The sequence below is a fragment of the Anopheles coustani genome, chromosome 2 (assembly GCF_943734705.1).
Source record: "Anopheles coustani chromosome 2, idAnoCousDA_361_x.2, whole genome shotgun sequence".
NCBI lineage: Eukaryota > Metazoa > Arthropoda > Insecta > Diptera > Culicidae > Anopheles > Anopheles coustani.
Genome location: NC_071289.1, coordinates 61008866 through 61035369, shown reverse-complemented (window position 1 = coordinate 61035369; position 26504 = coordinate 61008866). Strand labels below are relative to the sequence as shown.

Below are 26504 nucleotides of genomic sequence, written 5' to 3'. Positions count from 1 at the left end.
TCTTGCCTTTTTGCATGTTATGTTATCGTTTGCTTCGAAAGATCTTTAATTTAATAGACACAAAATAGTACGATCACATGAGATGTTTTTTAATTCATCGTCGTCATATAATCGAATGCAGTTTCAAATGAGAAACACGAATTTTACGTGGTTACTAATTCAAAGCTTTCTCAAAACCGCACATCACACGCGTTTCATGGAGAGAGGTAATTACACGCCATACGAACAACATGCAAATGAGAAAATGTCTTTCAAACGCTAATTGATTATGGAAACAAAAAATTGATTGAGCAACCCATCGCGGGGGAGCGGTTTCGGAAGGTTATCTAGTTTTGATGAGTCCGTATCGGCAAATGGCAAAATGATTTAGTTTGTGCTTTCTGATGCTCTCCTCCGGTCAGTAGTAACGCAAGGTTAAACGTAACAGCATCAAGCCTTGATGAGTGTTTTACAATCGCAAACTCATAATAAAACAGCAAACAACCCCGAAAGTCCATCGTATATGGCCTTCGAATGGGCACCGAACTGTCGGTGTGGTTTCGGAACTTTTACGATGAATTTATTGCAAATCGCATCGTGCAACGTCTTGTGCTTACCGTTAGTTTAGCTGGTAATTTCTCAGCTACAAAATTGTTGATGGTTTTTGAACCTATGAGCGTTAAGGTAAATGATTATAGCGTTAATTTAAGGTGCTTATTTCTTTAATTTTTTCCCCCGAAAACAAAACGAAAAACTTACATCAACTTATTTACGTTGGATTGCATCAAAAAGGCCACTCTACTCTGCTGCTTGCAGTTTTTGTTTTTCATCGACTTTCATTTTCGTTGTTATGTTTTTATTTGAACTTGATCACATATTACTCGATTACTGAGTGTGTATGAATGGAATGTCAAGGACTTTGCATCGGCAAATACGTTCCAAATAGACTTTTATTAATGCGTAAGTCGTCTTATTCATTTTTGAAACACATTCGGTGCCAAGAATACGGGCTAGAAGATCGTTGCCGAAGGGACCAATTAAAAGCGTAAACCAAAAGAGCGGAATCGAAGGAATTCATTAATTTCCTATTCATGGCCGAGTTTTAGATTGGTGGAAATTTTCATTTCGGGTTTTCCTACGGTTGATTTTGTCAATCCGTTTCGGTTCCGTTACGCTAGTGACCAGCGTATTAGTCAATACTCTACCATACGACTGCTGAGTTGCATCAGATGTAAATTGGGGGAGATTGAGAAACCGTGCAAAAGGAATGGAAACGACATAAGAAGTGCAGTTTGGTTTTTCTGATTCCAATGTCCGGTCAAATCTATTTATATTTATTTAGAAATAAAGATACATCCTGCGAAAGGAAGTGCTCCACCGGAAAGGCGAGTCGCATGCACCATAATGTGAATGTGAAAGGATTTGTGCGAAGATGCAACGGAATCCGGTTTGCGAGCTTGTGTATTCCGGGGCGTCCGTTCGGGAAAAATGAACATCGAATGGGCAATGTAAGCGCCGAATGATTGGTGTTGGTGCTGTTGAGCGAACGCAAAATGTTTATGTATTTTCTATGCTGACAATATGTAAATTCGGTACCCGCTGTCGCATTGCATTGTGACCGAAGACTCTCGGTGTATTTTCTTTAACAAAGACAAACATTTCCAGCCAAACGGATGATGGTGCATTGGCTTTTGGCAGTGCACATGATAGGTGCAGTGCGGTTCAAACTGCAGCTGCTGGTTGACAGAAGCCAACAATGCATCATACTTTATGTTTTGGGGTTTTATTCATATGTTGCATCGCATGCAAATGAAAGGCATGGAATAAAAAGAGCGAAAGTCGTAGAATTTAACGATGTAACCAAATAGTGAGTAATATTTTCAAAACATAGGAGCTCTTTTAGGGATACCACATTTAAACATTTTATTAATCTTTATGCTTCACTATAGCTGTAAGAGCTAGTTAATTAGAAGCAGTTTACAATATAACATTGTAAAACTTTTTACAAGTAGACAGAGGAATACGCTTGCACCAACACTCTTTTGTTATTTACTATCTACTTTCCTACAACTTGTTCACTGCATAAAGTGCACCGGGTAAGGAAAAACCGAACACCCACAAACCGAAAGTGAGTGCATCGTTTTGCAATCATAAATCATCTGAATAGCGGTGATTAAGTGACAGGGTTTGGCATGTCCTTTTTGTTGGCATCGTATGCTCTCCATTCCTTCGGTGCATACTATCCATTGTCCATCGTTATCATCGACATTAGATGCAGGCGTTGTGCTTTTAAAACGGTGTGGGTTCCTTGTGGGTGTCTTTTGTCGCTGTGTAGACAATATTGTACCGAAGAAATAGAAGTTCTTGAAGCATCTTTTCCCATCGTGCCATGGATATGGCGAAATGATTAATTCGTTTTCTCCGTGATGTCTGGACTGGATCGCCAAGAGTTTTAAAATATGTTCCAAGGCGTGTCTTAAGACCGTAAGACCGTTGCGAAATACTAAATTTCTTTATCTTTTATTTAGATTTTTTTTCTTTCATTTTGTTCATAGTAATCTTGTGCTATATTTTGAATTAACACGTTAAGCCCTACGCGCAAATTGTACTACTTCCCGTTCTGCCAGCGATTCGTAGAAACGCCGGCCTACCCAACGGGCTCTGTCGGCCCGAGCAGACCGACGCCGGCTTACGGGGAAGAACACTGTCGGCCCCACGGGGCCGACGTAGGGCTTAACGTGTTAATCAAATTCTGTATCATAGTCTGAATTTAAAAAAAGTGTATGTTATTAAATTATGTTTTGTTTCGTAATTTAGCATTGACCCATTTGTTTGGTTGTCCTCAGTGTTTTTAACAGTTTGAAATTTGAGGTTTTACACAATGTACAAGATCAAACGAACATCATACATTTAGAACAGGTTGAATACTTGCTTACATGTTCAGTGTTCATGGCGATAAGGTTAACTCATTCACTGGAAGGTGTGGGAAATATGTTAAAAGAAGCCATTTTTCTCAGCCTTACATTCATTCTTTGTGGATGCCATTTGGCGGTCTCAGTGCGTCTTCCACTTTCCTTGGGAAGATGATCACAAAGGTTGCTTCAGGGTTAATAGAACTAGTTGCTTTTAAGTTGTTAGCTAGTTTTACCTTGAAAAGGTTGAAGATTTTGCGTTTTACATGCAGAATTACGAGAACAAAAGCAAATGAGATATTGATTGCATTTATTGAAGTACTAGCTTGACTCCCCGGCGTTGCTCGGTGAAGAAGATGTTGAGAAAAGAGTGGTTTTACACTTTACTTGAAAGCTCGATTTAATTTAATAGTAACAATAACGGCATATTTAAATTCTTTGATTTTTCATCAATTTCCCCGTGATGTATAAACCTTGTTGTAGCTATATATACTATAGTAGATACACCTTCACATTTGTTTACATCCTTGTTTTGTTTGTGTTAGTAAAACTGAGTTTAAATTGTAAAATTTGGATGGTTTTATTGAAAAATAGTGATCAAACAAACCTTCAATAACATCTGCAGTGCTTAAACTATGTGTGTGAATAGTTTCAGCTGTGACAGTTCAATATTTTTCGAGTTTTTAGTGTACATAGAACTCCATAAAAAAAAGCTAAAATATGTAGTAGATCAATATAAATTTTTATTACCTTCAAATATACAGTTATTCTAAAATTTCCTTTAATTTAGATTCATTATCTATCGCTTCCCGTAATATTTCCTAAAGCATGAAGGTAAATAGATTGTTACAGGCACTTCGTATTTCGCATCTTATTTATACAACGCTACAACTTTGTATGTGATAAACGAGACATATTAATGGCATGAAGTACACATGATGGAGCAAGTTCCAGTGTCAGTTTTCTCCCTTGCCTTAAACTAGATCCAATCTAGGCTTGTGGAGCGGTTTCTTCTTCCGTGTCATGTTTTGAAGACATGAAGACTTGACTTTATTTTTAGCAACGATAAAGCCCGACCCCAGGTCCAATTGACTGGAGATGGGCGAAGAGGGGGACCTTACTGGGTTGCCAGAGAAGTGAGCAGTAAGCTTTTTCACGATTTCGCGTTTCGAAAGGCTCCGCGCGCATCATCGGGAAACTCGAAACTCGATCACCTCAGCATCACTTCTCCTTCTCGAGCACACAAAGCAACTTCCCTTGCGGGAGGGTGATTTCATCTGCAGAAAACCGGTTCGAACGGAAAGACTGTCTTCCTGCCAACTGCGCTGCTTGCTCGTGCGAAAGCACGATCAGCGGTTATTGCTTTTTCTTGCTCCGTTCACCCGAGCTACCCAAGGGGGCTTATTTTCAGTAGAGAAGATCAACTTCATGCGAAACGGTTAATGCTCACCATTTAAATGGGAAAAGATCGTTTTCAAATTGGTTGCTGTATCGTTTTCAACAATTGTTTGGTAAAAGTAAAAGCTGCAGGTCTAAGGGAAGGAAAAAGTAATAATGTTCCTCGCAACCACTCGTGGAGTACGGGTCTTTGCTGCCAGCGAAAAGCAAACACCCTTTCCATTGCCGCCCCGGGTTGAATGCAAATGAATGAGGAATGCAAAACCACCAAACAAATCAGGCATAACCAATAGAATCGTTTCCCTCTTCTTCAAGCATCAATGGCGCGGTTCCGTAGTCCCTGGTGCTCACGTAACCGGAAAGCGATTTTCGTGTGTCGATTGTTTCTGCAAAACACACCGAAAATGAAAAACAAAATCAGGAAAGCATGTTTTAACGATTGAAAATGTAGGTGCGCATCTGTTTATGCTCTGTAACAAGCTGGGTGTATCCGTCTGCAAGAAGCTATGTTTTCTTTGAATGTTAATTCTCCTCTTCCCCATCTCTGATGAGCCGTATCACTTTGCATTGGTTTGTGTTGTTTTCGTTGGCACAGCGAGAAAAACGAAGAGAAAACTACCTGTTGATTCTTTCACCGTGGCCATCCCCAAAACCTTCCTTCGCAAGCTTGTTTCTTTGCTGGATTTTTGTTTTTCGATGTTCCCCAGCATAAATACAGCGTTCACCTGCTGTGCACTGAGCGAACCGATTGCTCTGAAATGAAGTTGAACGAGTGCCGACGGTACTAAAAGAAGAACGATTTATGGTGACGAGCAGTAAGTGGGCTTTCAAGATGTGATGCTTCAATTTGTACCCTTTTCTCTCGCTAGGATAGTGGAGTACTTTTTGCTTTTGGTCCGACGATGTTTCTTCTGCTACGATAATGAGGTACGGCTTTGTGTAAGTGATTTTTTCAAATGTGCTTCCTCAAACACACTTCATTTCGCTCGATGACATTTGCAGTGCTGTCTCTCGATTGGCCTGGCGGTCGTTTATTATTGCAAGGCGACACGTGCACAACGTAACGTCTTGTAAGTTCGTGCGTTTGTGCGTATCAAGTGCGGGGCAGAAAGTAACCTTGTACGAGCATGTTCTCTTCCTACCTCCGACTGTGCCTTTATATCGTCTTTTGGGTGAATCACTAGCATTGTTGACCGCTGCGTTGCGAAGTGGTTTCTGCATACAGTCGGTAATAACGCCACGGACGTAAGACGACACGTCCATAGTGATTGTGCACGTTACTTCACGTTAACATCGATTGGTGTGTGAGGTTGACAAACCACTAGGAAAGCCCCAGGGACTACATTAACATCAATGTCATATGGGATGAGAAGAAAAGATTGAAATATTTGTGGTTAGAGGAAAACTGAGAGCTCCGTGTTTGTATTTTTATATGTTTTATTATTTTGGCAAGTAAATCGTTGATTTAAATACGATATCACCTTCAAAATGTGGTCGTGAAGAAGTTGAGCTTTTTGTACATGAGCAATCAAAAATCAAAAGTTTCTAAACTTTTTTTTTATGAAAAACGCCACATAAAAGTAACCTCTAATTCATTTTCCCTCTCTATGAAAATTGCAACATCTACTGAGCCTACGAAAAACGGTAGACCTTGGAGGAACCCAATCGTTGCGCAAGACGAAGAAAAAGAAAAAAAATTTACTTATTTTCTATGGCGATATCTTGTGTTACCAGCAGACCCGATGAAGGTTCGTTATTTAGTTGTCTGCTTGACACAGTTGTGACATTTGCTGTCGAGCTGATCAATTCCGCTGCTGTTTGCCCCGACATTTTGCCAGGTTGCCTGGCGATACTGTTGCGATAAATCAGCGTTATGTCCGGTTGTGAGGTGCTAAGAAACGTCGATGGGAAATAAGTATCTGAGGCAGATGATTCACCTACTGACAAACGTTCAAATCACCACACGGTTATTAGAGTATCGGAAGGTGTATGGGTGTGCAATTCCACCAGCAGCGAAAGGGGCTGGTAGGTTCACGCCGGTGGCACAGTATGTAACAAGCGTATCAGCAGCGAACGATTTGATCTAGCGTGATTACGTTGCCATTTTTGCGCCATCAGTTGCCGGGAAGGTGTGTCGGCAGAGTGCGTAGGTGAAGGTGAAAACAATTATGTTCATCATTACATGGTGTAGCGGGCACACAAATTACAACAATTCACCAGGAACTGGTTCTAGCACTGGTGGGGCCCCCGTCGTTGGGCCGTTTCGTCGAGAATCGATACAAAGAACTGCGACACTATACCACTACCAAACACACATTCACATGGCAGAGGACAAAAGTGTGTGCCGGTGTCGGTCGGCACCTTTTCCCTCGCCGGCCTGCTCATCAAGCTGTCATTCATCTCCGTCATAAAACGACAACCGCAGCGGCGGATATGATGTGTGATGAAAAGGCTTTTCCGATTTCCCATTTGCTCTATTTCCGGCCGCTGCGCTTCGTGACAGGCGAAATGCGAGAACCGGCCAACTCCCGGCCGTTTTCTCGCGCTACGCAAACACGTCCTCTCCTCTGGTCTCTAGTGTGCGGAGATCACATTGGTTGGTCGCTCCTCTAAGCAACAAATTGCGTTATAATTTGAATTTAAAGACAACTGCAGCCCGGTCCGGACACCACACTTTGTATCGGTGACGGTAGCTAACGGTTCTGTGGCTTTACCACCGTCTTGGGTTGTGGTTTTAATTTCCCTGCAAAACACAGCTTTGGGCAACGGCTTTGCCAATAACAGACCGTTTCTTGTGCATGATAGAAAGTGCTTTCAGGGGTTTGGATAATGTCGTGTTTTTCTTTGCAACAAACTGGTAGCCCAACTTTTGACTTATAGCCGCAGTAAACAGGGATTAATTTCTTCTTCATTCGAGTTTTACTTCACGTGCTCATCATTATCAGCAGACGGTTGACTGTTTAGCAGTTGTTTGGCAGATTGCATGTGCCGTGTTTTGCTAGCAGAAGCAGGGAATTGAGGTACATCGGTGTAAGGAAATACACAAATATCCTATTGGCACGGAACGGAGATTATACGACATCTATGAAAACGTTCAACGCACCTTCAATGCGTCAAAAAACACGAAGGTTACCCAGGGGATGGGTGGATTTTGGTGTGGCCAACAAGAAGGAAGCTAAAAATTGTAAAAATAAAACTTACAAGCTAAAAATATTCTTCTTGCTGCCATCATAATTAACATGAGTTGCTAGATATGATGATAAATTTAATCAGTAATCAGGAACATTGTGGGTTGCTAAATAGTTTTCTTATGATTGTGGTAAAAATTTAATTTAATAATAATTTTATTGTATCGTATTCAAATAGTGTGAGATGATCGTTAGACGTTTCCTCTTTTATTTTAGTTGGTAATTTATAAACATTAGAACTGCCTGTGTCCGTAGATCAGTCAATGTCACGAAAAATTAGGGAGTGTTGAAAAAGAATCACTCACTTTCTGCTTTTTTCCCGCATTGCAAGCAAACCATATAAAAGGTGTGTGGCGCAAGGAGTGTCAGTGTCAATCAATAATATCGATTTTTGAGAGCACTCACCCTTTGAATTTATTATTACCTTTTATGCTACCAGCTAGCGGATTTGACTTGTGGATGGATAGTTAGAAATTTAAAATTTCTTTCTAATCCGGAATTAATTAGGGTTTTCAAATGCTGTTTCCAATTATAATTGACTTTTTGAAGGGTAATTGTAAGTAACTTGGAGAAAATCGTGACTAATTTATTCTAATTCTCCCTCAACATCATTGCATATTGATAACCGTACCGTTAATGGATGTTCGCTTTTCAAAGAAGTACTCCCCCCACAGGACATGCTTAGAAAAACCTCCCAGTTTGTATCCCGCCTAATCGAAAATTAGATCCACCTAGCCCTGGGTCAGATTTTGAGACTGCCGATTGGAAGTGCCTTTTTCCGTATGAAAATCGTGGGAAAGTGGGGATGAAATACCGCCTCAGGCCGGTATTGAATTATGAATGAATTATCGGGGTCGGCCCTGGCAGGGTGAGGGTTCCGGTCGGTGGAACTATTGCCGTGAGCATGTTATTAATACGGAAGCACCAAACAACGAACGCACGCACAACCTCGCGCTGAACGTCATAAATCGATCGTGTCAGGTGTGCGACGTTCGTGTGCGGCACTCCTTTGGATGCTTCTATTTTGACGATTTTGTTACAAACCACCGCTAGCCAATGTAATCCACACGACATTCGTTAGGTTGTGTTCAAATGTTTCTTAAGGCGTCCATACTTTACATATGACCGATCATGTGTGACGCGTGAAGATGGCTCGCCGCTATTATCGCCAACCGCGAAGTGGGACGGAGAAAGGAGCGCAAGTTACAAAACTTCACAGTCAGCAGGCGCACGTTTGCATAAAACACGAGCGTGGCACTTCACTGACAAGCTTCACTACACCGTCACTTGACTTCCGCCTAATCCTTGCGAACGTTTTCCAAAAAGCTAGGTTTCCCCGGACTCACTTTTCTTCCACTTTGTGTCGATCAGCTCCAGGTCCAGGTGGTGGACCAGTTTTTCACGTAACTGACCAGCCCACCGTGAGGTAATGGTAAGCGTGGAGTCCTTTCACTTTATGACACTAAACATTGGCGCGTGTGACCAAACGGCCTCGATCCGCCAGTGCGTTATGTCGACCTGACACCCTCCCAGGTAGGAGTTTTCCGCTCGAACCGGTAATCATGAGTGTGTGTCCTCTGACGTTTTTCACGCTCCGTGGCGGCGCTTGCAGATGCGAAAGCATTCGTTATCCTGGGCGGAAATTAAATTTGGTGAAATGCACTCCGAATGACGACATTGGAAAAACAACCGCTATTTTACGATTCCTCAATACTTAATGACTGATGCACGAATATCTTTAGTAATGTTATCATAGATTTAATTTTTTATTTTTTTTAGTAGTCTACTTTTTAATTTACTCTTTTTAACTTTTTTGTAGTATTCGTTTTGAACAAAAATAATGTCAAATTAAGTATCTAAAGTTATGCAGAGATAAATAAACGACCTTCTACACTTTGATTAGAAACCGATAGCCTTGGTAAAGAAGCAAAACAGTACGTGTTTATATCTGTTCGAAGTTTATTTGCCCGAGTTTACTTAAGTTCACCGTCGGATTACAGCAACGACCTACCTATCGCGAGGTGAAAGAAGCTTTTCTTCTATTTCCAGCCCGCAGATCGAAGTCGTACCACGCTCTAGATCCGTTGCTTCATTGGCATTGCTATGGCTTCGGCATTAGCTGCACAGTCATAAGTGATTGGGAAAATAGTTGGACTCGTTGCGTTTCTGTCGAAGGAAGATTTAAATAAAAAATAGAAAGTATGAAGTCGTCAGATTTGCGACAAAAATCGATAAGTAGTAGGTCGTTAGTATTCGCAGAATCGCTAAGTTCACTCTCGAGAAAGAAAGTATGAATTTGTTTTCCGTTTGCCCTGAACTAAAAATACTACGCTCTGAGTGAGGGAGGAATATGGAATGTGTCGGAGCGCGTCCGGGGTTCTATTTTCCTGATTTCTTATTCAATCAAAGTGTTCATAATTTGCATTATGTGCATAACAAAAAAACAGTTCAAACATTATCTTACCCATTTACTGGAAACGAAAATATTCTTGTTTTCCACCACTTTTCAATCTTCTATACGGGGTAGCGTGCTCAATCTCACCACCTCAAATGTGCCATGTTCCCGCAGGCCTTATCAATGTCGATACAATGATTGCCGCAAAGTTGTTTCGACATATTCGTCGACGTTGTCTATCAGGCGTGTGACGTGGCGTCTGTTTCCTTTACAGCACGCTATCGCGCAATGGTGGAAGTAAATCGAAACAGTTGATGACAATCTCGTTTGTGCTTTATCACTTTTGGAAAATTTACCACGTTAAAGAAATGGCGAAACAATCGGCTAAAAACGTTGTATTGGCCATAACTAGAGGGTGAAATAATGTAAAAAAGAAATAGTATTTCTTTTTTTTTTTGGTAAACAAATATGTAAATATGTTTTAATTTCTAGATTGCATTTTAAAGGAAATTCATCGTATATAGTAGCTTATTTTCTTACGACTGAGTTTCTTTATTTCATGAAAAATCTCCCTCGGCATACAGATTGTCAAGAATATCATTTGTGAAATATTTGTTAAGCAGGCTCATAGACCACTCAGCTCTGCACTACTCGAATCAGTTAGCTCGGTGGAATGGAAGTTATAAAATGGAATATCAGCCGCATTCATGTATACGAGCATATTCATAGGCCCTGCTTTCAATCTCTTGTGTTGTAGAAAAGATGCAGTTTTTCCCCATTCAAGGAAAGAGGGGTTTTGAATTGTCAATTAGCTCCACCTGTGCACCGAGTCCTGTCTGAACAACGCACTTCATGCAATGATTCATATGTTACTTTTTCACATTCGTCGCACAAAACGAATGAGAGAAAAGCCTTTAGATAGCTCACGGTATAACTAAGTGGTTTCTTTAGTAGATGGTTGCATCTGGTAAGTGATGGAAATGTTTTGCTGTGTTTATTCTACCGTGAAGTTGGGTGTAAAGTTGGCGTTTAGCAGTTCAAGTACCACATTTCTCATAGCAAGACCATATAGAAAATTCATCTTCGCCCTTATCTAAGAACGTGAGGTCGAGAAACTAGTAATTGTACTGCATATGGTGGCAGCCTTGTGTCTAGTTAAACCCGGATATATTATATGTTGTTTTAGTACTTAGCACGACTAGCAAATGCTATTTCACCGGAAGCTAAAGATGTATTTTTCAACTCTCTAGTTCATGCTTGTCATCATAAATCTCTAAGCTTTTGTAATGTTTTAGAATGAAAGTCTCAGCAATTTCCAGTTACACTACTTTGGGGATTGTTAAAGAAAGTTGTATGTGGAGGAAAACGGGTAATCTGCTCGCGGCTATCATTGATTTTTGCAGGTGAGAATTGGGAACGTTTTCAATGTTTGTTTTCCTAAAATTACACAACAAACATTAGCTACCCTGGATGGGTGCCTAAAATTTTCCATTTCTTGGGTGCACCAACGCTTCGCCCATTTATTGAGGATTAAAGGTCGTACGTGCCGTTAATCCATCTCGATTTCAACCGTTTTGGGCTTTTATTTTCTGGCAAGAACTTTTCACACACAAACGGGAAAATGCTTTTACCGCGGCGGTAGCTGTTAGCCCGGCGGGTGGCTTTTAAAATGGTGGCAACGTGAATCGCGTGTGCAGTTTATGTAAACTGCTTCATGCAAGGCAAACAAAATCGAATGAGAAAACTCGGTCCCTCTTTCCCTTGCTCACGGGGGTTTTCTTTTGGTGAACATTACTACGATAAATACACGCCAAGTGTTTGCTGTGCGGGTCTGATAAATGTGGCCATTATCGAAATGTAAGACGAGTGCATGAATTTATCGATGTGCTGTACTTGTTTTCTTTCGATTCTTTTCTACTAAATAACATACCAAAAGCATACATTTAAATTGTAGTTGTACATAGTTTTAAACCTAGCTTTGCTTTGGTGTGTTCCATAGCATATTTCATACTCCGGCCGTAGTCGGATTACTTAATCGCTACCCTTCCTTTCCGAGCAGATGTATATTTGATTGAAAAACTTCTAACACCACACCCCCTACCGTGTGCCGCATTTGAGAAATGCATTTTGGGTTCGTTTGTTTATTTTTCTTTTGGGAGCACAACGATGGAGAACGCGCTCTGGTGGTTGCCGAAATGGCAGATTTTTCCGGCTTCCTTTTGACTTGACGGTTGATCGATTTTGTGGTATGAGGTTTTGCTTCCTGTCACTACACAGTCCCCCACCCGCTGCTGCTATTTTAGCCACAGTAAACAACAATGTTTGTGAAAGATGTGTTAGTTTCCGTCGTTCCACCACTGCCCACTCCACTGCACCGCCTCGCGGGAAGCCGGTGTGTTTGATACCAAAACCAAAAAACAGACCAATATTTTCTTTCGAAGGGCTAGCAAAATCCGTTCAAAATTTGATGTTGGTTTTTGGTATTTCGTATATTCGCCCCCGATTCCAGATGTCTTCTGTATTTTTTTTTCCAACAGCTAAATGTTGCCTACGATTGGTGTCTGAAACATATGTTCAATGTGCAATTTATGTTGTGGAGCATTTCCGAAAATTATTTTTCAGAATATTAAAGAGTTCTCTTTACGTTTTTTGTGTTGTAACAGATACAAAATAATGTTTCTTGAATTACTCCTTATATTTTATCGATGTTCATAGCATAAAAAACACTACATCCAAAAAAAGTAACATAAGACATAGGCATAAAAAAACTACATCCATAAAACACCTCATTATTATAAACATTTCCCTCACTTGAACCATCGATCGGGAGACAAGTAAACCCTCCAATGAGCGCATCCTGCGAAAGCTTTTATTACCAAAGACATGCTTTAAATGTCGTTTGAAGCCCGGTTTGAACTCAAAAAGTAGGAGACGGTCTATCCCGACGTCGATGTTGTTGATGTGATTTTCCTTTCGGTCGATGATGAAACAGGGTATTATCTCGTATTTGCTCCTGTGTCGCTTTTCTTTTGTCGGATGGATGCCTGATGACAACATCATCTTCGCGAGCAGAAGGCATCATAGCGCCTTGCCAACCGAACCACCAAACCGAAAGGTCATAGTTTTCCCGGCGAGACACCCCCGGGGAGAAAAACAAAATTGGTGACTGTAAAGTTATTTTAAAGCCATCAAAAATCACCCACGTAAAAAAACGGGGGCCGAACGAAGATGACTGGAAAATTATTCCATTATATCTTCTGTTGTGAATGGGCTGGCTTCCATTTGTTTTTTTGTGCGTGTTCACGAGCCTCCATTACGACCAGCGGAGGCAAGCCCCAAGTACACGCCTTGCAAAAAATGGTTCGTTTTCCTACCGTTTTCGTCCGATCTTTAACCGGCACCACTCTCTGGGCTACGTCGTCAACGGGTACCAAATGATGACACTACACTTGCAATACTCTCTTTTTTTCTTCATTTGTAAATATTTACTTCGTGTTTTATCTCTTGTGGAACGCCTTTTCCTTTCGGTTGGATATATTCATGTTTCACTTTCAGTGTGATGAATATTTTATAAAGCCCTAGTGCAGTAGATCCCCATCCGCACTGGCGTCATCAGAAATAAAGGCCCGTTCGTGAAATCGAGCCGAACGCAATGGGTAAGAAGGAAATGCAGGCCATTCGTAAGTGACCACTGGGCAGGAGGAGGGTGGTGGTGGGAGTGAAGGGAAAGGTAAAGTCGGGCACGATTTAGTGTAAACTACCCATGGGAATAAGGGTGAGAAACATTCCGCCCGAAACGAACTGTGCGGACCGGTATATTTTCTGTTGTGTTTCGCATCGATTTTCCACATTGTTTCATCTGTCTTCAACGGTTGTAAACGGAAGATGGCCTAAATTCATTTCTCGAACTATTTTGAAGGAAAGATTTTCTTTTATTTGAAAAAAAATTACCTGATCCGATTTCGCTGAGTTAATGAAATCATGCAAGGAAAACTTACTTAAAATTTAAAAAAATCTAACTTTGATTGATTTTTTAAAAATTTTTAAGTGATATTGTAAAATAATTAAATAAAATATGTTTCAATAAATGAACTTGTTCTGGAAGTGCTGTTTTACATTAACGATTGTACTAATTGTGTATCCTTTTGCGTTCTATTTATTCTTCGTAGATCTACCAACACCTTCGATGGTACACGAACCCACAGGAGCAGCGATGGATTGTCCGAATACTATTCATCGTGCCGATCTACGCCACCTACTCTTGGGTCAGCTTACTGTTCTTCAACTCCGAAAGCGTCTACGTGTACTTTTTCACCGTGCGTGACTGCTACGAGGGTATGATTGTCCTTCTCCTTTCCGGATGCCAAGTGGCAACGTTTAACGTTTTGCTCTTCTGTCCCGGCAGCGTTCGTCATCTACAATTTCCTGTCGCTGTGCTACGAATACTTGGGCGGCGAGGGCAACATTATGTCGGAGATCCGCGGCAAGCCGATCAAATCGTCCTGCCTGTACGGGACGTGCTGCCTGGCGGGCAAAACCTACACGATCGGGTTCCTGCGGTTCTGCAAGCAAGCGACACTGCAGTTCTGCCTGGTCAAGCCACTGATGGCGTTCATTATCATCTTCCTGCAGGCGTTCAACCACTACCACGATGGTGACTGGAGGTAGGAATGGAGGCCGCGTGTGGGTTACGCGGGCGAACGTTGGGCCTAAATTGAATTTCGTCCTTGACTGACGCGTACTGTCAGTACCAAGATCTTTGTGTCCGTTGATGTGATTTTGATGTTGTCATGCAAAGCCGTAGAATGGAATTCAACAATCTGCGCTCACTGCAAATTGGTTTTACGCAATTTGAGAAACGTTCAATTAAATACTCCGGACGCTTAGAATAATCAATTCTTAAATAAGAAAACGCTTTCTGTTCCGTAACATTGCCCCTTGTGTGTTACACGAACTAAGGAACAACTCGTTATCCGAATAAGAATACCAGTTGCATTTTCGCAGAACGTACCTTGGTTATTGATCCAAAGTTTGCATGCAATCCTTGAAATACAAATCAATCCCAGTATGTATTCCGATAGAGTGCAAAACTGGGTCAACAAAAACATCGTAAGAATGACGACATTGCTTATGTAACGCAATATTATTGTTCAAACCATTGTACCTAAGTTTAGTTGGATAACAGAGGAACTAAGCTGCTTCAAGTGTACAAACAGATGTATGCCAGTGAATTTTATCTCACTTTTTTTTCAACTAACCATAAGGTTCATGGTACAAAATTATGACCTGGCTCGAGCTGTAATTCGGAAGGCATTCGTCAACAAAATCTATGTTTAAAAAGGGGGAGAACGTTTCAACGTGTCTTTGGATTTGCGAAAGCTCCAGTTCTCAAAACTCAATCAAAACCAACAAAGAACTGCTGCTTATGATTGATCACCAAAGAGTGCTCCAGTAACGACAAGCTTAAAGAAAGTTCGTGGGTTTCTTCTGCTGACTGCCTTTACTCTGTTACTATAAATAAAACAACCGTATGATGAAACATTTCTGTTATTCACAGTCACATTGTATTTTTTGTTTTGTTTCGTTTTCGGAACAGTGCCGACGGAGGTTACATTTACATCACCGTCATCTATAATATCTCGGTTTCACTCGCCCTGTATGGACTGTATCTGTTCTATTTCGCCACCCGGGACCTGCTGACGCCGTTCGATCCGGTACTGAAGTTCTGCACCGTCAAATCCGTTATTTTCCTGTCCTTCTGGCAAGGTAAGTCTTCCCGTGGGTAATTATCCGGGTCCGCATTGGTGGAAGCTTATGACTTATGTTGTGGCCGTACTGTTCTAGGTGTTGGACTGGCAATTCTGGAAAAGGCTGAAGTCATCTCGCCGATCGTTGATGCCGGTGGTTCAACCACATCCGCTGGTACGGTGTCGGCTGGCTATCAGAACTTCTTCATCTGCATCGAAATGTTGTTTGCGGCCATCGCGCTGCGGTATGCATTCCCGTACCAGGTGAGTTCGACTGGCGTTTGCACACGGTGAGTGTGCCACTCTTAAATCTCAATCGCACTCATTTTATTCTTCCCTTTCCGAAAAGGTGTACGCCCAAAGCTGCATGACTGATGCCCACGGTCGATCCGTTACGATGCAATCCATTTCGAGCAGTTTAAAGGTAAAGCATACCGTAATCGTAAAATGCGAAACATTGCAAATAAATATGTATATTGAGACTCATGATCGTGCTTTCCCTACCCATACAGGAAACGATGAACCCTAAGGATATTATGACGGACGCGATACACAATTTCCATCCGCAGTATCAACAGTACACTCAGTACAGCTCAGGTACGTCCGCCTTCCGCTAAGAGCTATGTTACTTTCTTGCCTACTTTCTTTTCTACTCCAATTTCTTACATATTACTTGTTCGCTGGTTCTTTGATGCACGATCGTTGTTCGCTTGTTTTTTAATTTATTATGATTTCATAATATTTTGCTTGTTTGTTGTTAAATCTCTTATTTATTCCCTCTTTTTTCCTGCACCAGAAAGTTGTGCTGACTCCTTTGCGTACACTTACTGTTCTGGTATTTTGTTTTGTTATTTACAACTTGTTTGCATGGACAGCGGTTTTTCTCATATTATGCACAACATTTGATAAGTGTATCTTTTTTTACTGCTTGGTGATTTCCCCTTTTATTTTAGAACGTTTGTTTAATATATCTCCTTTGTACTGTAATGTGGTTGTATATGACTCTAGACGTAATTGCTCCATAAGATGAACCAAACTGTGCATTTATCATCGATACACTCACGTGCGAAGGTAGTTTATCGCTCGAGATTAGCAAACGATCATAGCCCTCGCCACGGAAAAGGAGCAATGAATTTCGTTGAAGGAACGTTCTGTTTGTTTCTTTTTTTTTCTATCCATTCTTAACTTTCTTTGGATGCGCGTGCAACCCTTACCGACCTACTGCTACCAACGGCGCAGATTGTCCATCTCCGATCGACCGGAAGCGCGGCGAGTCAAAGCTTTTCCAGGCACCGCAGTACCTTAAAAGCTACTACCAGCTCCGCGAAGAAGAACTGCACGTCCTGCCGAATGGCGAACCGTACACGGGCAATCTTTTCTAAATCAATTGATGCCCGTGTATTTTCCGCCCCTCCTTAAAATCTTTCCCACCGCACTGAGTTTGGCTTTTCTGCAAGCTTTCTCACGGCCAATGGTCATTGTAAGGAAAGCTACGATGATACAGGTTTCCTTATTTTTTGTTTTTATTCGAAACGATCAGTTTCAATACACTAATGCAATGCACCTTTGCCAACGCAGTAAAAGAGTGTTTGAACACCCGTGTGTAAACGCAAATGGTAGAGGAAAATCACTTCTTAGTTTTTGGTTTCTTAACAGTTAATAAATGGAACGTATGTTTACTTTTTCGTCGTGTGATATAAAAAAGAACTACTACCTACGGAAATAAGTAATGATTTCACTGTTTCTCGTTTTTTTTCGTTCGTGTTTGTGACTTTTGTTTAATTTCCTTCTTTCCAATTTTCAGAAGTTGTTTCGCAGATGCCTTACGAGCGACTTTGAATGTCGTCCTCTGTGTTGTGGATGGAAACATAATCCACTCTTTTTTTTAACCCCGTTTAGTAAGTAACAATGAGAACCTAGTTATATCTTATCCGCGAAGGGAAACACACATACAAAAAATAGAAAAGCAAAATCAGCAAACAGCGAAACGAAAAAACTATAAAATTGTAAAAACCTTACCTCTTTGAAGCCTAAATCGAAACTTTAGTAACAAGCAACCGCGAGCTAGAATCGCTTTAGAGAGCTTCTAAAGGTAATGAAACGTTTTATTATACAATAACTATTATTTTAAGTTTCTACGAAAGGTTGATTACACCATCAGCAAACGCGTTCCGTGTCGTGATTCCCCATTATTAGGGCCAGAGTCAGAGATTTGTGTTTGAAATATCCGTTGAAATTATACACATTCTAATAACTGAGTATTTTTATATGCAACCGTACATCATTCAAAACGTTCCTTTTTACCTTGTGACTTCTTCAGAACGCTAAATCAACACTCGGACAAGAAATTCGTAATTATTTTATGAATCGATATTTTAAATTTCGCTTTTAATCCCTTGACCCATGTACCCTTTTTTTCGTATGCTCCCTTTGTCCTGGAGATGAATTTGCCACAGAAATAAAAAATGAAGTTCACTTAAGGGCCACAAAAAAGGAGATATATTCATAAGTGAGATCGTTTGGTATCGTACCTTTGTTTTGTCTTTAGGACGTATTACATCGTGACCTTAGGCGTTCTTATGTAGCAAACTGATATAGGGTTTACCCCCACGGCGTTATGATTGACTTCGTTTACTGCAAGCATGACGGTACGTTTCTAAAACGACTCCAGCATGAGAGTATCTATTTACGATCACCATCTTTCTTTGAAGATTGCTTAAAATTTCAAAATGAATGTTTTGTTATTCAATCTAATGTTTGTATATTTTATAAAATTGTATTTCTTGTTTTTGTACCGCAATTTTATCTGTAAATACTAAATGTTCAGCGTTGAAACTATGTTTGAAAGCTACCGGTTCCTTTCTGAAGTGACTGTCTGTCTTTTTTATGCGCCTCTTGTGTGTATCTTAAGTTCACGTATCGTACGCTTGCCGTAGGCGAATGTCCATCCTTTTGCTCCTAAATCCTAGCTACCTTTTTATGAGCGAACGAGTATCGATTACATGCGCCTGCGTAAGTGGTAAACACCGGGAGGTAACGTTTCTTTGCAAACGGCAGCAAATGGTTCGAAACGTTGAGATGCGAAAGGAATGTGATTTTTGGACGTAGGAATACTTATTTTTAAAAGCGATTGCAGCTGCGAAAAGTAAATTTATCCGTGAGGAAGAGGAGGAGGAGCGTTTGTCTTATGAATCTTGACAGCCAGTCTGCCAGGAAGATGGAAGAAGAAAAGAACGATATTTAAAGGAAATAAGGACAAAACAGTACAGTAAACAGGACAGAAAGCAACGCAACGCTATAATAAAACGTATTTTTCTTGTATATCTCCTATTGTTGATAAGTAAGTCGAGGCCGTTTATGCATCATTTAGGATTACTCGTAATATGAAAGAAAGTAGTAGTAGTGTTGTGGATGTTGATAAGGTCGAAGAAGGAATCAACGCTGTTTTGGAAAACATGATAGGACACTCCGGCGAGCATGACGGTACAGCAGGTAATATTTGGTAAGTATTTGCATTTCCGCAGCGCATGTGGATTATCCTTTTATCGTTCTTTCGTGTTCCGTATCTATGTATCTCGTCATCCCCACTATCCCCTGTTGGCATGTTGTTTCCCTAGCGATGTTTGTTGCCTTACGCCTGCGCTGTGTCTTGCGTCATATCTTCGCCACCACCAGCGGTCACTCGTACGCCACTAAATGGTATGCGAAATAATTTTAAATTCTTTTAAAAGCTTGTTAAACCACAACATGTAAATCATAATCACAGTATTTTTACATTATAGCCGCTGAAAAATGAGAATTTTTCTTGATACGTTGTTTTTTGCCTTGCTTTTCTTGTAGGTGGTAAGAATCCTCGGGGCATTCGCGTATCCTCGTACGATCCGGACGATCCGAGCAATCAACTGACGGGGCACGGGCAGCAAGGTGGTCATGGTATGGGTAGTGGAGCAACCACGGGCTCGTACAATGGCAACGGGGCTGGCGGTCACGGAGGAAGCTATATAGCTCCACCCACATTGGGCAGCCAGCGGAAATTCATGCCCGGGGCGAGCGTTGTACCACAGAAGGTTTCCACCATCAGCCAGAACTACAATGAGAAAACGATGCTTCTTTCCAGTGACGACGAGTATCAGTAAACAAACACACACATACACACGTTTACGAAATGTCCTTTGATTGTGCCCCCAGAAGGCATTAGTGTAGTAACTGTTAATTCCAAAACTGTGTTTCCACTGAAAAATGTGTCAGTGTCCTGGAGTTGATTAAGTTCGTTTGGAGGGTTTCCGGCTCATTAGTGCCGTCAGTAGGTCACGAGTCCCAGTTATAAGCATTGCATTGATTGTATCCTTATTTTTACCCCATTTTTTAAATGGACTTCAGCATATGCTTTCCACGAAACTCGTAACTTATGTGTATGCATGCATTTGTTACCGTGTAGAAACGTTAGAAGTGGAAAAAGTAAGCCTGCTCGAATGCCTGCGTGTCTCCAGCATTCGATGGTAACAAGTTATACCGAAAAAGTATGCAGAGCAGATTAATTTGTGAAGAGCAAATTTTCAAACCGAACCGCGTTTCACATCTCGGCACGTTTAAATTAAAAAGCAGGTATATATCGTCCTACACCGGTGTCTGGTATACCACAATTTTTGTGGCCAAATGGCCAGGCGCCTCGGGCTCTTAAAAGAACAATGAATATTACATCCATACAGCCATGTAAAGCAAAAAAAAACAACTTTTTAAAAATAGTACAATAATCCTGCCATTCGTGTGAACATTTCACCTGTGCGATACAGCATTACATTAAGATCGGGAAGGAAATTCATCGCAGAATGATGAATGCAAGCTATATCGTTTCAACAATTCCGTCACCGCTCCAATTTCATAGCGCTGCTAACTTGTACTGTATTGAAACATAATCCTTCCTCCCGGTAAGGTCAAAAAAGATTTATTTTGGTTTCTCAGAACTCATTTCACAGAACACGTTTCACTGGACAAACTCATCACTGGATGCGGGCAGGCATACAGGAATTAGGAAAACAAGATGATGATTTAATGAATCCATAGCACTGCAGGAACGGAGTAAATGCTTTACGTTTTAAAATAGACAAAACTATTAAATTTGATTCTTACATTGCCAAAACAAAACCGAAAAAAAAAACAAAAAAAAGCGATATAATCGATGTCACAATGTTCAGTTTTTGGATCCATACACGTCACATGCAGCGCCTGAATTTGCCGCCAGAAGCACGGGTTAATGTTGTTAAAGGGAAGAAAATAGAGGTTTTAAGAAAATATGCAGACGAAAGCATGGTGGGGAGATATAAGCGATGCTTTTTCTCGCTTTACAATCATTTCCCTGACAGGAGGAAGGCTATAAGGATGGGATGATTATAAACAAAAGTCGATAAAATGTAATTTCAAAGAGTGGACTATGAAACACAAAGAAGAAAAAACTGATAAAGATGACCGTATGGAAAAGGGAAACAAGTACTGGTGTAGAAAAGGGACTAGTTAGTGTGCTTTATGATACATCTATTATATACTATGCCAAAACAAGAATAGCGACACTTATGGAAGGAAGAAGAAAAAAAAGTAGACAAGACACAGAACAAACCAAGCAAAACAGCAAACCATACCCAGCAGACACCATTTCACCGTCAATATGCTATATAAGTGAACCAAAAAGTGAAAAAACACAATATTAAAAACTGAGTTGACAATGTTCCGAGATAAATGCATGCAAGTACGATGGATGCTGACGAAAGGGATTCCAAATTGTCAGAAACAAATGGAAGCAAGCTTAAACCAGAAAGAGAGAGAGAGAGAGAGAGAGAGAAGAAGATTTATAAAAGGTAAATAGTACGTTGTAAAAACAAAAACTTAGAGCAAACGAACAAAAATGAACAACGGTACGTATGATCGTACAAATGTTCTTCTATATACATGTAATCTTGATTCTAATATATCCATATATGAAGCAGCAGAAGCTGTCCTGGTGCGTAACGTAAAAGACACACACATTTCCAGATCAGAAACACAGAGCCGGATGCAATAAGTAGACCGGAAAAAACCCTCAAAAGAATTGAGCTAGCAGATCTAAAGGATTGGAGTAATAGTGCAGGGTTGGGCTTATATGACAAACACACACTAACAATGGAAGGAAGAGGTTAAAATTTAAAAAGAAATGTGGCGTAATAAAACAAATGGAAATGAAGATTTATGAAAATCAACGTGTGTGGGTAGAAATTGTCTGATTATGTTTAATTCATAAATATATCATTTTTATCCGGCGCTGTGTACTTTGACCGGGTATCAGAGAATTCGGCTTCGCCTCGGCCATTATCAGCGGAAGTTAAGCTTACCAGAAGAAAGATACAGTGGTCATTTTCAAATTTCTTTACAGATACCTCGTTGATTCACATCGAAGTGTAACCGAATAGGCAGGAAAACTGAAAGTCTTTTTGTTGCAAAAATGTGTGCAGCGACAAAATATAAGCAATATGTTTCGCACAAACACTTGATGCATCTCTTCGCGATAACCCAGATACGTGGGCCACGGCAATAAATGGAGTGCAGATGCGTAAGGCTGTGCGCCCTGTAACGAATACATTCGACGCCCCTTTCCGAAGGGCTGTTCGTGGGCCAGATGGGTCTCCAAGGTGTGTTACCTGATAAGACGGGACCACCTACATTCGTACACACGCATGTGCGCCGCAGCACTGTGTTATCGAGTGGTATTGGTTTCCACGCGCTGGAAAAACGTTCAGTTCAGTGATAAAACACACCATATTTAAACAGTTTAGCAAAGCGCCCGTCCCGGTACGCGATCATTATCAAGCACACTCGCGAGCGTTGGCGACGTTTCTTTGCTAGTGGAGCATTTTTTTCCGCGGAACGAACACTTGTACTTGGTCTTGTAACAGCCTTCAAGGATTTCTATTACTAACAATGGGTAAGCAATAATATTTTCGTACGGATTCGTTTCTAGTTTCTAACAGATACATTTTTTCCCTTCAGCGACTGCGTGGATTTCAGCGAGTGTGCACGGTCCGTTCCCTCCGCATATGGTTCCGGGCGGGCACGATAGTGACGGCGCCCAGATCTTCGTCGGTCGTGCCCATTACGCAGGTGATCTTCTGCCAGCGAAAGTGCTGCCGGACAAGAGTGCCGCGTACGTGGCGTACGGTGGCCAGGAGACGCTCGTCGACCAGGTCGAGGTGCTGGTGCAGCGACAGTTGGTGTGGGATACGGCTCACGCCGGCCAGGTACCACTCGGAGCGATCGTCGGTGGACACACTTCGGGTGGAGAACCGCTGTACATTGGGCGTGCTTACCACGAGGGTTCACAGACGGTCGGCAAGGTGCAATGTTCTCATAACTGCGTCTACATTCCGTACGGTGGGGCGGAGGTGCCCGTCCAGACGTACGAGGTTCTGTGCGAGCGATAAGTCAGCACACCCCGGCATTCGATTCGATCAGACAAAAGTGAAATGGGGCGTGTTTAGTTTCGCTGGACGTTTCCCAAAGGAATCTATTTAAACAAGACATTCAACTAACGGACTAACCTCGAGTTGAACAAGAGTAGTGTATTTAAACTAATATCCGAATGTGAGACTCGGGGAACCACCACATCTGGGTAGCGATAAGGTTACTCATTTCTGTTGGCTCAAGTTGAGTCATTATTATTTAAATCATAGTAAATGATTGATCAGTACTTTGCTTCCGTTACGATTGTGTCTTCGCTGCACCTCGGCATCATATTATTCCGCCTTTGAACCGCCAACGATTGTATCTTATCACAGGTGTTTGTTATCACCATTGTATTGTGGTGTGTGAGCTGATGATACAAAGTAAACCCATGGTTCTACAGATGAAGACCTTCGTCAGCGCGGGAGACCGTTGCGCAAACGGCGATGATGATGTCTGTGCACTCGGGCTTCCACCCTGGGAAGTGACAATGGAAGAGACTGTTCTAGATACTTGCCTTTTCCAAGACAACAGCAGCCGTTGGCGAAAAATAATCATTTGTGCATGTTGTATGATTAAAGCCATTCGATTGTTGTATGTACCTTTCGTCTTCTCCACAAATAACATAACAAAAGTACATTTGTGTCGTCTTGACAAACATGAGTCACCAGGTAAAGCCCTGCTTGCATGTAATAGGGAATCTTATGAACAACAGTCGAACGCGAAGATATTTGGGAGCGTAAGTGGATCAGACACGTGTCAACAAAATTCCTTCATTGATATCAGTCTTATTTATCTGCCAATAAGCCTGGATCTATTTAAGTGTACGTTGGGTTTAATGTTTCCTTCCCTTTACGTTTTTATCCTGTGTTGCAATCAATGTTGCTTCATATCTATCGGTGCATCCCTTTAAATAAAAAAAGAACAATCTTGTTGCAATGAAATTTTGTTTCTCCCCCACCCACCGGTGGCATTTAGCTTCCAAAAATGCCTCTAGCTCTAAAGGTAGCGCGTATTATCTTACCACCTATCTCTTGCACCGGTTTGCCGATACGATGTGCTACACGCAAAAACCTAAAAACAACACATTTGCAGCGGTGTGACGCAGAGTCTGCTTAGCGGGTTGCTATTAAATGGTTGAATTTACCCGGCAGTGAGCCAGTTTACGGTACGTTTGACCATTGAGTGGTAACGGTGCGAGCGGATCTACCAAGCGGATCATCCTCTTCTGAAGTGCAGCAGAAAGTGCTTTGGATATCTCCGTTTAAAAGCGCTAATTAATCTCCACACATCGTCAACATGAGCGGAGGTAAGTGTGTTTTAGGAAGGCGATCATCACACGATCAGCTAACAATGATTGTCAGCTGAGACAATATATCAATTGAGTACTGCATCGGAGATTGTGATCGGTAAAGTTGGCATGTAGGGAATTCTATAAAATAATCGGTATGTGAAAGAATGTTGGGTGTATTCAAATCTTAAACTTTATGCTCAAGAACATCAGCAACAAATACATAGAGCTAACGTGCATGGTGGTCGTGAAATTAAATCTACTACATCACGTCTTTTTACAAGCTTGTACCAGCTATAGCTCTGTTTGCATACTGATAGTACATGTGTTAACTGAACGAATCAACTTAATGTGATTCATTCAATATAAGTGTCATTTGTTCCTGTCTTCAAGAAATCCAACAAAATATGCAGTGAAATTTATTTGCACTATATAAAATGTTAAAATTTTAAAATGTATCTAGAACTATTACGTGGCATAAGTGACAAATATTACATTTAAAATAATACTACCTGATGTAAAGTTTGTACTTTAAATAATCAGTCACACAAAAAAATGATAACATTCAGCACACCTTTGCTGACCCTTATCGGATTGAATGCGACCGGGCTCCAAAATAGGACTTTAACCTACTTTCCTCCACTCCCGGCAACTCCGATAATGAACAATTGTCCGCCCCGGTTCGTTCCCCAAAATAGACCTTTTCTTTATCCCATGCGGCCGTTCCTTATTTCGAAACCATCTTTATCCGTAGGTTATCCGCACTACGGGTTCCGTCCCGATTATTTGAGTAATCCCTCCGACTTATCGTACGATCGAACCGAGCCGCTTCCTTCGGTGCCCGTGACTTTTAGTAGAAAATCCAGCACGTCTTCTAGTTCGTCCGCTTCGGTGCCCGCTGCGGTCAACCCGTCCGCTTGGGTCGCTCCGCCAAGCGAACAAGCTAACGGTCACTTAACTTGTGAACTCGGTATGGCAGTGCAACATATAAAAAGACACGATAAGTTTGCACACACTCTGTAGTACACCCGAAGACTAACCGTTGTTCACTAACATCTAATGGCGTTTGCTTTAAGGAAATCTATTCGTTTTTATTTGAATTCTCTACAGTTTTAAAAGTTACTAAAAGTCAATGAAAGGCACGATAAAACATAGAGTATTTTTAAATTATCTTATAATTCACTACACACCAAAGCAGATATATCTTTTTCTTATTTAAGTTTGTGTTACTTCGAAAGACAGGAAGGGATCTCTTTATCGTCCCACGATTCGTGCAATATGGAAATATGTATGGAAAAAATCATCAGTTGAATTTCCGTTGAATTTCAGGTTCATAAGGCATACTAGATAAATCGCTACTATTAAACTTCTGTTATCGAATTTACCTACTAACCTACACTAACCGAAATATACTATCATTATTCATTATACCGTAAGTAACTTGAAGACCAACTGAACCTCACTCTGCGCCGTCCATTTCAGCTGGCTGCTGGCAATACTGCAACATCAATGGACCGTTCCCTCAGAATATGGTCCGCGCCGGAGTGGATGCTGACGGCGAGGTTATCTATGTCGGGCGTGCATTCCACGAGGGTGATATGATTCCGGCCAAGGTGATCCCCGGCAAGAACCTGGCATTCGTCTGCCACGGAGGGGAGGAGGTACTGAAGGAGGACTTCGAGGTTCTGCGCTACGGAGCATTTGTGTGGGAGTTTTCCTCGAACGGCTCGGTACCGGAAACGGCCGTCAAGATTGGTCAAACGGCCGAGGGCGAACCACTGTTCATGGGTCGAGCCATCTACAACGGCTCGCAGACTCCGGGCAAGGTGCACTCGTCGCACGGTTGCTGTTATCTCCCGTTCGACGGAGCGGAAGTGAGTGTGAACGAGTACGAGGTTCTGTGCGTGCGATAGGTTGTGTCCGTGTCGAGTCAGGATACACAAGAGCTATCCGGCGAATAGAAACGTTTTAATAAATAATAATGAACTTTTAATTGCTATATGAATGCTTATTTTTAATTACATACATCCTATATGTCCATATGTAACTAGTGCCATAAATGCTTTCAGAAATGCCATGTTTTTTCTTCAAATAGAAACATATTTACCCCACTACTTTATCATATTT

The 26504-nt window shown here is 41.3% G+C and overlaps 3 protein-coding genes across 5 annotated transcripts in view; all 3 read left to right on the top strand.

The window, feature by feature from the left end:
- LOC131266619 (transmembrane protein 184B) overlaps positions 1-20807 on the top strand; it is a 30157-nt gene extending 9350 nt beyond the window's left edge. Inside the window, exons 4-10 of one of the 3 annotated variants that reach the window (XM_058269212.1) lie at positions 14042-14207; positions 14278-14536; positions 15469-15638; positions 15717-15883; positions 15969-16043; positions 16132-16216; positions 19460-20807. In XM_058269212.1, coding sequence (XP_058125195.1) covers positions 14042-14207; positions 14278-14536; positions 15469-15638; positions 15717-15883; positions 15969-16043; positions 16132-16216; positions 19460-19755 — 1218 coding nt within the window. In that variant the 3' untranslated portion in view covers positions 19756-20807. Of the gene's footprint in view, positions 1-14041; positions 14208-14277; positions 14537-15468; positions 15639-15716; positions 15884-15968; positions 16044-16131; positions 16217-16858; positions 17089-17423; positions 18095-19459 lie in introns of those variants that run through there. The other 2 variants (XM_058269214.1, XM_058269213.1) reach the window with 2 other exon arrangements.
- A 1641-nt stretch (positions 20808-22448) lies between these two features.
- Positions 22449-23174, top strand: LOC131266631 (uncharacterized). Its single transcript, XM_058269229.1, has 2 exons — positions 22449-22571; positions 22637-23174. Exons 1-2 carry the CDS (start codon positions 22568-22570, stop codon positions 23065-23067), a joined length of 435 nt encoding a protein of 144 aa, XP_058125212.1. The 5' UTR covers positions 22449-22567; the 3' UTR covers positions 23068-23174.
- Positions 23175-24258: 1084 nt separating this feature from the next.
- On the top strand, positions 24259-26307 carry LOC131266630 (natterin-4-like). Its single transcript, XM_058269228.1, has 2 exons — positions 24259-24395; positions 25860-26307. Exons 1-2 carry the CDS (start codon positions 24386-24388, stop codon positions 26288-26290), a joined length of 441 nt encoding a protein of 146 aa, XP_058125211.1. The 5' UTR covers positions 24259-24385; the 3' UTR covers positions 26291-26307.
- The last annotated feature ends 197 nt before the right edge of the window (positions 26308-26504 follow it).